Source organism: Petromyzon marinus, unplaced genomic scaffold (assembly GCF_048934315.1).
Source record: "Petromyzon marinus isolate PM22_M1 ecotype Great Lakes invasive population unplaced genomic scaffold, UKy_Petmar_22M1.pri1.0 PM_G_Scaffold_33, whole genome shotgun sequence".
NCBI classification, from domain to species: Eukaryota; Metazoa; Chordata; class Hyperoartia; order Petromyzontiformes; family Petromyzontidae; genus Petromyzon; species Petromyzon marinus.
This window is the reverse complement of record NW_027422906.1, coordinates 1896954-1910951: the sequence shown is the minus strand read 5'-3', so window position 1 is coordinate 1910951 and position 13998 is coordinate 1896954. Positions and strand designations below refer to the sequence as shown.

Genomic DNA, 13998 nt, shown 5'->3' with positions numbered 1-13998 from the left:
CATGGTGGCCGCACACGGGACGTGTGAACATTCCGTGCTCGATTCCAGCAGCCAGCAAGCCCAAACATGCAGCTCATAAACTCGCACGCACGCACAAACAAATAACACGAACAATCCTCTGCATTAGTAATAGGTTTTACCCTTTTGACTGGCACAAAAACTGACACCTTTATTCAAGGCATCGTGTTTGCAATAACCACAGCACAAGCAGTCAAAATGCAAACAAAAAGACAACTCTGATAATAATATTGGCACTGTCCTTGAATTTGATTGGTCCACACGCGAGACGGCTTTTCTTTAGAGCCTAGTCTCCATTGGTGTTGGACCAGAAGACGCCAAAAGGCGTGCAACTCAAAAACAGCGCACCATCAGAGTATCGAGGGCTCGGGGTGAGCATTTACATTATGAGACCTCCTTTGCTATGCATGGGTAGCCAAAGGAACGACAGAGAAATCCAATCACGGCGGCTTTAGGTTCGAAGCCAATTCATGCGCTTTGCCTACTGACACAAATTAGCACGAGGCAGAGGCGACTAAATTTCGATTTGAAGCCTTCGTGACTGCAAGGATTCATCTTCTTTGGTTCTTTCGGTAAAGTCACCATCAATAAAATTCTCACGACGTTTCGGCCATTCTACGTGGTGTTGGTGACTTTACCGAAGGAACCAAAGAAGATGAATCCTTGCAGTCACGAAAGCTTTAAATCGAAATTTAACCTCTACGGGGAGGGATTTCACACAACCTTAAGCACCTGAAGACGGCCTCTTGCGTTGTGGCCGAAACGTCGTGAGAATTTTATCGTGTTATTTTATTATCTTATTATTCTCATTCTACGTGGTGGTGACTTTACCGAAAGAACCAGAGGCGACTAGACCGAGAGTGAGCAGACTGAGAGAGTTTGCCGGGCGGACTGATTTCAAGCAATGCTCACATCAGCATCTAACTAGAGATATTTGAGCAGATACCACGTGCACTATTTACTTTTAAAATGCTAGCAGTTATGAACACTGTCACAAAAGTAGGCACAGCAACTAGAATATACTTGTAAGAGACCTCTACGTGGATAGCAAGGCTATTTATTATAGTGGAGGGGGGGGGGGGTATCAAAACTGAAAGTCAGATGACCAGGGCATATTTCCAGGATGCTGACAAGTAAAATACCTTGAAACCCAAAAGATATACCGATGTCTGAAAACTTTAGAGGTGAAACAAATGAGTAGAATATCAAAAAATTAAAACTTCAGAAGGTGCACACGGTTTAAAGCATCACCACATGGGGGTCCGCGATTCCAAATGAACTATAATAATGATAAAAGTACGTGAAAGGAAGACAAGTGTCATTGCATTTGGAATCTCAGAAAAAAAACCATAAACAGACCATAGACTATTCTTAGCTCTTTCGGTAAAGTCACGTTGAAGGGAAACAATAAAATAATAAAATATATTTTGTTTAAAATATATTTTATTGTTTCCCTTCAACGTGACTTTACCGAAAGAGCTAAGAATATGAATTACTGCAGTCACGAAAGCTTTAAATCAAAATTTAGACAATAGACTGTACATCAGAACGATTGAAATGAGAACAGAATTATTTCCAGGTATATCAGGGTAGTGTGGAAGGCATCAAAATGAAATATAAAAAAATGTATTGCATGATGATATAAGAAACATTTTTACGCGTTATATATAGGCCTGTAATGTACAAAATATAGTCGCACATGAACACATACACACATATATACAGACGTCTAAAACAAATTGTTATCTTAAAAGTCATACCGATAAAATAAACAATTCTAGGTCAAATTTCGATTTAAAGCTTTCGTGACTGCAAGGATTCATCTTCTTTGGTTCTTTCGGTAAAGTCACCACGTAGAATGAGAATAAAATAATAAATTAATAAAACACAGTAAAATTCTTACGACGTTTCGGCCACAACACAAGTGGCCCTCTTCAGGTGAAAGGAACAGACCTGTCGTCTGACCTTTATTGTGTTATTTTATTTTATTAATTTATTATTTTATTCTCATTCTACGTGGTGACTTTACCGAAAGAACCAAAGAAGATGAATTCTAGGTCAATAACCAGGAGGTTCTATTGACAAGTCTAAAAGAAACTGCAGGGAAGGTAGGCTTTAAGCCAGCCTTATAAAGGACCGCCATGATAAAACTAATTTTTTATTCTTTGGTTCTTTCGGTAAAGTCACCACCACGTAGAATGAGAATAAAATAATAAATTGATAAAATAAAATAACAAAATAAAATTCTCACGACGTTTCGGCCACAACACAAGCGGCTCCAGCGCTGTCCTCCAGACAGTCTCGTCCCTTCACCTGATGAAGGCCGCTTGTGTTGTGGCCGAAACGTCGTGAGAATTTTATTGTGTTATTTAATTTTATTAATTTATTATTTTATTCTCATTCTACGTGGCGGTGACTTTACCAAAAGAACCAAAGAAGGATGAATCCTTGCAGTCACGAAAGCTTCAAATCGAAACGAATTTTTTGTTCTTTTCCATCAGCTCAAAAGTAACGTTAAAACAAAACCTCTGCTCCTGTCGACAGCGTACACCTCCTTGACGCCGAGCTCGGACAGCGAGCACGACGTATCGAGCAGCTCCGTCTCGCTGGCGTCCCCGAACAGCGCGGTGTGGTGGACGTTAAGCTCGCACTCGTTGCAGATGTCGGGCAGCAGCGCTTGCAGGGCCGCGCGCGGGCTCGCCAGAACCACGGTCTTCTTACGCGCTCGCGAGTAGTTCACCGTCAGCCGCACCGTTTGCTGAAAAACAAATTAAGTGATGTAATACTCTTTGCTTCTATTCGGTAAAGTCACGTAGGTAAAAAAATCACGACGTTTCGGCCACAACAACACAAGTGACCTTCATCAGGTGAAGGGACCGTGCTGTCACGAGGACAGCGTTGGAGTGAAAACAGCCAAGCCCAGGTCGCGTCCTTTAAGCTGTGTGGGAGGAAGCAACAGGCTTTGACAAAGGAATTAGTATAAACATGAGCACGATGTACGTAGGAGGTGCATGGGCCATGACCTGAGCTTGGCTGTTTTCACTCCAACGCTATCCTCATGACAGCACGGTCCCTTCACCTGATGAAGGCCGCTTGTGTTGTGGCCGAAACGTCGTGATTTTTGTTATTTTATTTTTTACCTACGTGACTTTACCCAATAGAACCAAAGAGTATGGATCCTTGCAGTCACGAAAGCTTTAAATCTAGAATTAAGAGATTTAAGTAGAGGATCGACGAATTGAATGCTGTAGTTAAAAAATCCCGTCTTTGTTTACCCTCTTAGGATCCAGCTGTCAACGTTCATTAAATTTCTCCATTTAAAAATGAAATACTGGGCTAGGCTGTGGATTAAGGGGGACTAAAACTGGGTTACACTTGGTCTGAATTACAGTCTAAAACCTCACGATGTGCTGTAGTGGAGGTTCAATGGGACAGGAAGCCCACCTCTTCACACAAATAACAATGTTATTGTATTTGTCTCTCACCCAATGGGGCCTTTGCCTTTGCAGGAAAACTCTGCACCAGTTTCGACCTTGTGAATTGCCCTTTTAAACAAATGCTGTTTCCAGCTGTTTAGAACAGCAGCACCATTAAAGCTATGGTGGATTCAGCAGCAGAAAACAGAAAAACTATACACAAACTCAAGTTTGTGGTGGAGGATCATGGGTAATGAATACATAATAAACAGACTGTAAAATTATGTTTTGTCTTTCTGTTCCCCCCCTTGTACTGTGACTCTGTACTGGGCTCATGCTCAGTCCCAACAAAAACCTTTTTGTAATGATGTTTCATCCATTCTGCCTATGGACCTTCCAGACCAATATTTTCCAGCAGTGCAGACAAAGCATGATTTCAGAAAGTAAGCTGGTTTCGAATTTCTGGGTCACATCACCAGTATATAACCTGCTTAACAAATGCTGCTGTGTAATATTCCATATATCCTGGATGACAGGATGCATGCATTTGTACCCCTGGGGAGAGCCTCTAACTAAGCAAATTCATCGTGTAACTTGTATGATTCACGATAAAGGTTTTTGGGTGAGATCGCATTATTTATAAATGTGTCGTAAAACCCTCCACCACCCGACATGGCCAAAGCAGTAAACATGTGTCACGTTCACAAAAGACAAAATATTCTAGATTTGAAGCTTTCGTGACTGCAAGGATCCATACTCTTTGGTTCTATTCGGTAAAGTCACGTAGTAGGTAAAAAAATAAAACAAAAATCACGACGTTTTGGCCACAACACAAGCGGCCTTCATCAGGTCAAGGGACCAGCCCATCTAGAGGACAGCGCTGGAGTGAAACACAGCCAAACTTAAAGGTCGTAGTCTGAGCGTGGCTGTGTTTCACTCCAGCGCTGTCCTCGAGACAGCCTGATCCCTTCACCTGATGAAGGCCGCTTGTGTTGTGGCCGAAACGTCGTGAGAATTTTATTGTTTTATTTTTTTACCTACGTGGTGACTTTACCGAATAGAACCAAAGAGTAAAAGACAATTAGTTCACTACTTTAGCCCATTTGCGCGTTGAAGAGTGAATCCACAACATAATTTACAACATTGTGAATACGACGTTTCGCTGGTGATTAGATCCAGCATCATCGGGCAATTCGCCAGAATGGTGAAGCCCTCTCTGCTTGCTCCCGGTCTTAAATAGAGCAGCAGTAGGGTGACGTCATCATTTAACTCATATCAGGCACAGCGATTAGAGGTGGATAGGGGGAGGGTATTGTAATTATATAATAGATTGGTAATTATTCAATTGTTATTAATTACTAATAGTTTCCCCTATAAGGAATTGTAGTTGCAATATAATTAATTTAACAATAAGGGTTACGACACGTTTATAAATAACGCGATCCAACCCAAAAGCCTTTATTATGAATAATATTGGTCACGAAAGCCTACGTGTTAAACTTGTAAGATGAAAATAAATGCACCAAAGGTTATCGGTCTGTATCCAGCTATATGCCTCTGTGTCTAGTATACAATAAACAACCATCACAAGATAAAATCTAAGACGTTTTGTCATTTGGTAGAATATCAACTAATGTACCATGGCCTCTGGTAAAATTGGGCTTTCACAACATTTACATACTCGCTAAACATTCTAAACTAGCCCCTGATCCTGGTGTACAATGCAAAGCCACCACCGGAGAGAAGATCAAGGCCTTGTTCACTGATCCCCAGGATTAAAGCACCTGCAGTTGCTAAGCATGCTTAAATTACATTTCAGACTAAACAATGCAGAGTAGAATTGGAAATACGTAATAGATTTGGATATCATGGAAAACACATGTCTCTAATTACCAATATGTATCCATATCTCTGTTTAAGAGCATTTCATTATTGTAATTTAATTGTACTTGTGTTGGTGTCAATAAAGTAGGAAATATGGAAACAGTTGCATAAAACTATGACAGTATAGGCTGACCTGGCTATAAATCAAAAGTAAACGCATCTACGCCTCCTTGTAAGGAACGAGACAGGAAGACTTCTCCACAACTCTGGATGTCGCCTGATGAAGCTGGTTGTAATTACTGGCAAAACGTCGTACTCAGATTGTAAATGTTGTGGCTTGGCTCCCCAACACACCGGTGTGCTGTACTAGTACACTACACTATACACTACACTACTATACACTACACTATACACTACTAGACACTACACTATACACTACTATACACTACACTACACTATACACTACTATACACTACACTATACACTACTATACACTACACTATACACTACTATACACTACACTATACACTACACACGAGTGCTGTACTAGTGACGAATCGTCCACGTTCTGTTTACGCGACAGCCCTTACTAGTTGGCTGTGTCGGGTGGTGGCGGGTTTTCACGACACAACATTTATATATTTATACGCGGTCTAACCCAAAAACCTCTATGATGGATGATATTGGTCGCGAAAGCCTGCTACGTGTTAAACTGACCAACTCCAACTCTGCCTGACCACCACAGTCCCACTCAAATAGTCACACAAAGTGGCTGCATCTTAGCCCTTCGTATTATTCATAAGACTGCCGGTCTCCTTTTACCAATTGAAATCTTACTCCAACCATTCACATATTTCCAAGAGGAAATTTGACTTCCTCATTACTACCAAGTAACGAGGCAGTCAAATTTAAAAGATTTAACAACAAAAAGCATCGTACGCTTTTCGAAGCAGACTTCAACTTTGCACAGAAGAACGGAACGGTCCAACTCTCTCTTCTCAATAAAGCCAAGTATGGCGCGTAAATACTTTGATCTAAAAGCAATCCATCCTTTTCACTGAATGCAAGTGATAAATATAATCACAGCCGGTGAAGTGACGAGAGGGAAATATTTTCCTTTAAAATTAATTAGGTTGCAATGTTTATACAAGATGCTTAAAAGTAAAAAAAAATATTTAAATAAGAATGTTTGCATAGCATATTCCACCCATGGATAAGTATTATCATCATCATCCGCATCATCATTCAGTATAAATTTTCTACTGGATGAATGCTAAGTATAGCCTGGTAAAAACATGATCTGCAGGCGAACTGAGCCAAAGCAAAATGTAGTTACTCTTTGTTTTTTTGTCGGCAAAGTCACGTATAAATAAGAAATAATAAAATAACATAATAGCGTACGACGTTTCGGTTGCAACACAAGCAGCCATCATCAGGTACAGAAGAGCTAAATTTACGAGAGAGGGGAGACACATAACCTCAGATGTATACACAGACACCCAAGTACTGGGGAACTAACACAGATACAACAGGGGACACAGAGAGAGAAGCATACCAGACAAACAGGGTTTATAAACATTTGGAAACCATATAAAGCAACACAGTCGGTCGGTCAAAACACAATCAACGCGTAGTCCGGTTGATCACGCTATTTCAAAGATTGATAAATTGCAAGTTGTAAACTGGCGGGTAACACCAACCGGTGCATCCAGTGAGGCATGATGTGATAATGGCATTTCATCATGTTTCATTAGTCAAGATACCAAAATCCAACCAAATCCAGTCTCACAAATATTTCCATTCATAAGTAGATTTGACCCGAAGGGTCAAGGTTTCCCGATGATACTCATCGCGTGACGGTGTAGTCGGCAGCATGCGTGCAAGGTTCAGAAATGAATCCGGCACACTGTCACAAAGGTCAAATCGGAGAGCCATGTATATAACACGGTAATCCACAGATGGACCCTAATACAAAACTGTACAACATCCTTTTACCTGTAACAACACGCGAGACTTTCTACAAAGTGTCAACAAGCACGACACGGCCGAGGAAATGTGTGAAAGACGCCTAATGTAGAAGCTAACCAATTGAAGGCAATGACGTCTAAAATGTACTTAAGGAGAATTTAACTAAAATTGTGTACTGACAACGTACACACATGCTGTGTTAACACACACCCATAGCCACATCTAGCTCAAAGTGTAGTTTCAAACTCTTATAATTCATCTAATAATAGTTATTTGCATGTACGCATGAACCGGGCCACTTTGCTTACACGTCCATTTTGCTAATCAGCTTTGTCACTCCGAGATCTCTACGCAGGTTTCAGCGCGTTTCGACTGTACAAAGTCTTGTCTACGACGAGGCCGCGTCAGCGAATCAACGCTTTACCTCCGGGACAACGGGCTGCATCGGCTTCTCCAGTCGGTCATCGCCGGCGGGCCGAGGTTTGAGGAGGGCCGTCCCAGCACCGAGGGCCCCCAGCGGTGTGCTGGGCCCGTACTGTAGAGGCGATGCATCGTCCCTCGATAGCAGCTCCAGGGTGTGGCCGTCAGGGCTCAACCAGTAGGAACCGCAGAGTTCAATCAGGAGGTCCATCACCGTCCTGCTGCTCACACAGCAACACGTGGGCAGCAGCAGCAGCAGCACAGACCGCAGCTCCAAGTCAACGTCAAACTGTGAGCAATGCGCAGGACATTTGTTGTTCCCGACTGAGGCCCGACTCGTAATTTAGAAACCAGAAAATTGTTCAAAAGATGCAGCGTGATATTCTTACAGTCTGGCTATGAACGCTCGCGAATGCGTTTGTGTCATGTTTACATTCGATGTGTGGAGTGTAATTTAAATTACTGTTTACGGGCCATAGCAATGAGTATGGAATGTAAGTAAAAAATTGTACACAATGCATCTTCAAAACACTCACCATCCTAACGTATTACGAGGAGGGGGATCAATCATACGTCTTGTTCACACTCATGGATTTCAAACACGGCTTAACAAGTTAAAACGTGTTGCATGGATACAAAATATATTTTTAATGTTGTATTCAAAATGACCGTAAATGTTTTCCAAGAAATAAAATGGCGTGTTTATTATATCCATAGCGATTATTTGCGCATTTAACAAATCCCCAAAAAAATAACACGCCGGCAGATGCAATCACCCAAAAGATGACCACATTACAGACAACTGGAAATAGCTCGTTATAAAATTGCTTGCAAAGAGGGCAATTTGACCTCGCGGCCATGAAGATTTATGCTTCGTGAAAATAACACATTTATTTTAATGCATTTAAAACCCGCTGTGTGAGCACAGAAACATTCCACGTGGAGCCAGTTTTACCGTGGATCATTCGCCCACCCACGCAGCACGTCCACCACTCTCATTAAACTCCACTCACCACTCTTATTAAACTCCACTCACCACTCTTATTAAACTCCACTCACCACTCTTATTAAACTCCACTCACCACTCTTATTAAACTCCACTCACCACTCTTATTAAACTCCACTCACCACTCTTATTAAACTCCACTCACCACTCTCATTAAACTCCACTCACCACTCTTATTAAACTCCACTCACCACTCTCATTAAACTCCACTCACCACTCTTATTAAACTCCACTCACCACTCTTATTAAACTCCACTCACCACTCTTATTAAACTCCACTCACCACTCTTATTAAACTCCACTCACCACTCTCATTAAACTCCACTCACCACTCTTATTAAACTCCACTCACCACTCTTATTAAACTCCACTCACCACTCTAATTAAACTCCACTCACCACTCTTATTAAACTCCACTCACCACTCTCATTAAACTCTACTCACCACTCTTATTAAACTCCACTCACCACTCTTATTAAACTCCACTCACCACTCTTATTAAACTCCACTCACCACTCTTATTAAACTCCACTCACCACTCTTATTAAACTCCACTCACCACTCTTATTAAGCTCCACTCACCACTCTTATTAAACTCCACTCACCACTCTCATTAAACTCCACTCACCACTCTTATTAAACTCCACTCACCACTCTTATTAAACTCCACTCACCACTCTTATTAAACTCCACTCACCACTCTTATTAAGCTCCACTTTTATTAAGCTCCACTCACCACTCTTATTAAACTCCACTCACCACTCTCATTAAACTCCACTCACCACTCTCATTAAACTCCACTCACCACAATATTAAACTCCACTCACCACTCTTATTAAACCCACTCACCACTCTCATTAAACTCCACTCACCACTCTCATTAAACTCCACTCACCACTCTTATTAAACTCCACTCACCACTCTCATTAAACTCCACTCACCACTCTTATTAAACTCCACTCACCACTCTCATTAAACTCCACTCACCACTCTTATTAAACTCCACTCACCACTCTCATTAAACTCCACTCACCACTCTTATTAAACTCCACTCACCACTCTTATTAAACTCCACTCACCACTCTTATTAAACTCCACTCACCACTCTTATTAAACTCCACTCACAACTCTCATTAAACTCCACTCACCACTCTTATTAAACTCCACTTACCACTCTCATTAAACTCCACTCACCACTCTTATTAAACTCCACTCACCACTCTTATTAAACTCTACTCACCACTCTCATTAAACACCACTCTTATTAAACTCCACTAACCACTCTCATTAAACTCCACTCACCACTCTTATTAAACTCCACTCACCACTCTTATTAAACTCCACTCACCACTCTTATTAAACTCCACTCACCACTCTCATTAAACTACTCACCACTCTTATTAAACTCCACTCACCACTCTCATTAAACTCCACTCACCACTCTTATTAAACTCCACTCACCACTCTCATTAAACTCCACTCAGGGACTCCCCGGCCCTACGCCCTTATAAGGGCGAGGTCAGAGGAAACCAGAGTGTAGACCCTGGGCCGGGGTCAGTGGTCAGCCCCCCCTAGGGTGATCACAGCGGAGGAGCCGAGAGCGTTGCCAGCGTCACGGCACGCTGGGAGTAGGCCGTGTCCCTAGGGCTGTAGCAGCGCATCAGGACTGTCGGGGAGCGCTGTGTTGTAATAAAGGAGTTGTCTATACGAAGGTGTGTCTACGGAACCCATTACGCCTGTGCCAAACTTGGGCGGCCATAAAATGCTTACCCATCCATCGCTTGATCCCCGCAGGAATGGAATGAGTGTGCGTGTGTGTGTAGCGGTTAGCGCTACGCTGCGCTATGAACCTGGCGACCCGGGTTCGATTCCCGCTCACGGCCAACACCGGTGACGATTATCTGAACGGGTCCCGGGCCTCCCCTAGGTCGACTCAGCCTCAAATGAGTACCTGGTGCGGTGGATAAAAACATTGCCACTGGGGAGACAAAGGCGGTCGGGCGTGGTGCTGGCCACCCACCCCCTCGTGTACCGTTCCGGCCTTCATAAGTGCTCGCTAACAGCACTTGCCCCAACTGTCTGTTAAGGCTACACGGGGGATCTTTGTGTTTGTGTGTGCTCGCTAACAGCACTTGCCCCTACAGTCTGTTACAGGCTACACGGGGGATCTTTGTCTTTGTGTGCTGCTCGCTAACAGCACTTGCCCCTACAGCCTGTCACAGGCTACACGGGGGATCTTTGTCTTTGTGTGTGCTCGCTAACAGCACTTGCCCCTACAGTCTGTTACAGGCTACACGGGGGATCTTTGTCTTTGTGTGTGCTCGCTAACAGCACTTGCCCCTACAACTCTGTTACAGGCTACACGGGGGATCTTTGTCTGTGCTCGCTAACAGCACTTGCCCCTACAGTCTGTTACAGGCTACACGGGGGATCTTTGTCTTTGTGTGCTGCTCGCTAACAGCACCACTTGCCCCTACAGTCTGTTACAGGCTACACGGGGGATCTTTGTCTTTGTGTGCTGCTCACTAGCAGCACTTGCCCCTACAGTCTGTTACAGGCTACACGGGGGATCTTTGTCTGTTTATCTTTGTGTAAATAATCCAAGTGCACGACACGCACCTCCCGTCGACTCGGGCCACGTGGTGCGCCCCGCCCGGCAGGATGACGTTGAGCTCCACGTTGTCCACTGGGGGGCCGTCGCCACCGTCCGGTGGGTCTAAGTTGGGGGTCCCAGTCTGGGACTGGGACCGCGTCAGCGGTGGTACCGGCGCACGGGGCTTCATCTTCCGGGCTGCTGCGGAACGACAACAAAATAAAGAGCAGTGGGACGTTGCGCTGCTAGGCCGTTTTAAGGATTTATATTGTTACATCAACAAGGGGGGTGGGGTGTGCAGTCAGGGTTGATGCAGGTACATTCGTTAGGTCAAGGCGAAGCCACTCATTCTCCAACGTCGGTGGACTGGCGATTTGTTAGGAACAACGAATGATCGGCCACTTAAGAGATCACAAGGCAATGGGGATCAATGCGTCAACATTCAACCCTGACTTAAAACTGCAATTAATCAAGTGATAGGCGTGTGACCGCCCTTACACACATCACTTTCAGATCTCGCATGGCCACGTGCACCTATATTCACAAATTGAAAGGAAATTAATGTATTCATTTAGTGGTTAGCAGCAGTAATGTATGATCATGATGCTTTAAATAAATAAAACATTTCATAAAAACGAAGCAGATGGAACCATTATATTACAAACACAGTAGCTCCATGTGATGCTTATGTAAAACGCAATATCTACGTAAATGCAATTGCCAGTTCAACGTAACACGTTTGCTACTTTGTTGCATGCAATTTCACGTTCACTTAAAATTGGGCAGTGCTCTTTGAATACATCTTGCACTGACTGTGCAAGCCCTGTACCGCCATGAAATTACTACACAGAGAAGTGATATTAAATCACTCTTGACAACAGGATGTTGATGAGTGATTAGCACGTGATGAGTCATTCATTGATCCGTTCGTTTTTTTAAAAATCATCTATCAGTATGGTGGGGGGGGGGTGTGGTCACTCCGTCAAGTAACCAGTTAACATTATCAAGACACACCTTAGTACATGACTTAAGTGAGTTTAGGGGTGTGATCAGTACGTACGATATAATTTTTGTTTGGGTGAATAATTATCCCGAATGTTTACGATCTGACCACTTACTGCATTCTTGGCGTAATGCAGTAAGAGTGTGAGTGTGTGTATGTGTGTGTATGTGAGTGTGTATGTGAGTGTGTGTATGTGTGTGAGTATGTATATGAGTGTGTATGTGAGTGTGTGTGTGAGTGTGTATGTGAGTGTGTATGTGAGTGTGTATGTGAGTGTGTATGTGTGTATACAGTCTGTTAAGGTAATATGGGGGATCTTTGTCGTTGTTGTGTATATGAGTGTGTATGTGTATGTATGTGAGTGTGTATGTGTATGTGAGTGTGTGTGTATGTATATGAGTGTGTATATGAGTGTGTATGTGAGTGTGTATGTGTGTATGTATGTGAGTGTGTATGAGTGTGTATGTGAGTGAGTGTGTATGTGAGTGTGTATGTGAGTGTGTATATTAGTGTGTATATGAGTGTGTATGTGTGTATGTATGTGAGTGTGTATGTGTGTATGTATATGTGTGTATGTGAGTGTGTATATGAGTGTGTATGTGAGTGTGTATATGAGTGTGTATATGAGTGTGAATGTGAGTGTGTATGTGAGTGTGTATGTGAGTGTGTGTGTATATGAGTGTGAATGTGAGTGTGTATGTGAGTGTGTATGTGTGTGTGTATATGAGTGTGAATGTGAGTGTGTATATGAGTGTGTATATGAGTGTGTATGTGTGTGTGTATGTGAGTGTGTATGTGAGTGTGTATATGAGTGTATATGAGTGTGTATATGAGTGTGTATGAGTGTATGTGAGTGTGTATATGAGTGTGTGAGTGTGTGTGTGTTTGTACAAGGATGTTGCAACCTGCTGTGTATGGTGTACACTGAAGTTCTTCTATGTGTAAGCACCTTGGCAGGAGTTTCAAAGGGGGAGGAACAACAACAACAACCTGCTTGCACACACACGGACACACACACGGACACACACACAGACATACACACACAGACACACACACACGGACACACACACACGGACACACACACACGGACACACACACACAGACACAATACAACAATGAGTACACACGTGTCAGCCAGAGTGAGCGGACACTGCTCAGATGGATCAACGTTTTCCATCATTAGACCTCCTTTGCCAGTACCAAAATATAATAATAGTGTTTTTTCCCCTTTTTTCTGGCAACAAAACTGACACCTTTTTAACAAGGATTCATGTTACTGCATTAACCACAATACCTGCAGTCAAAATGCAAACAAAACACATACTATGATCATATATGATGCATTGTCCTTGAAACTGATTGGTCCACACCAAGAAAGCCATCCCTTGGTGTGGACCAATCAGTTTCAAGGACAATGCATCATATATTATCATAGTATGTTTTTTTTTATTATCATAGTATGTGGTTAATGCAGTAACATGAATCCTTGTTAAAAGGTTTCAGTTTTGTTTTGCCGAATCGATTGTTAAAAAGCCACTCGCCATAACAATTACGTCATCCATTGTGATTCACAGCATCTCAATACTACATTGTTCAAGCGTTATGTAACATGCCCGTATTTGTATTCAGCAAAAGTTATTTAAACATGCGCTTGAGTGTCATAGATTTTACACGTATGTAGAAAATGCAAAGAAATGTGTCAGGCATATTATCACACGTCCTATTAAACCGCTCCCACCGTCTGTACACA

At 42.7% G+C, this 13998-nt stretch overlaps 1 protein-coding gene across 2 annotated transcripts in view; it reads right to left on the bottom strand.

Annotated features, from left to right (window-relative positions):
• Positions 1–13998, bottom strand: part of LOC142915651 (uncharacterized) — a 30271-nt gene that overhangs the window by 14388 nt on the left and 1885 nt on the right. The window contains exons 2-5 of one of the 2 annotated variants that reach the window (XM_076061375.1): positions 13198–13238; positions 11272–11446; positions 7651–7867; positions 2545–2776 (exon numbers count right to left, since the gene is read on the bottom strand). In XM_076061375.1, the coding sequence (XP_075917490.1) occupies positions 2545–2776; positions 7651–7867; positions 11272–11435 (613 nt within the window). In that variant the 5' untranslated portion in view covers positions 11436–11446; positions 13198–13238. The remainder of the gene's footprint in view (positions 1–2544; positions 2777–7650; positions 7868–11271; positions 11447–13197; positions 13239–13998) is intronic. The other variant, XM_076061376.1, reaches the window with a different exon arrangement.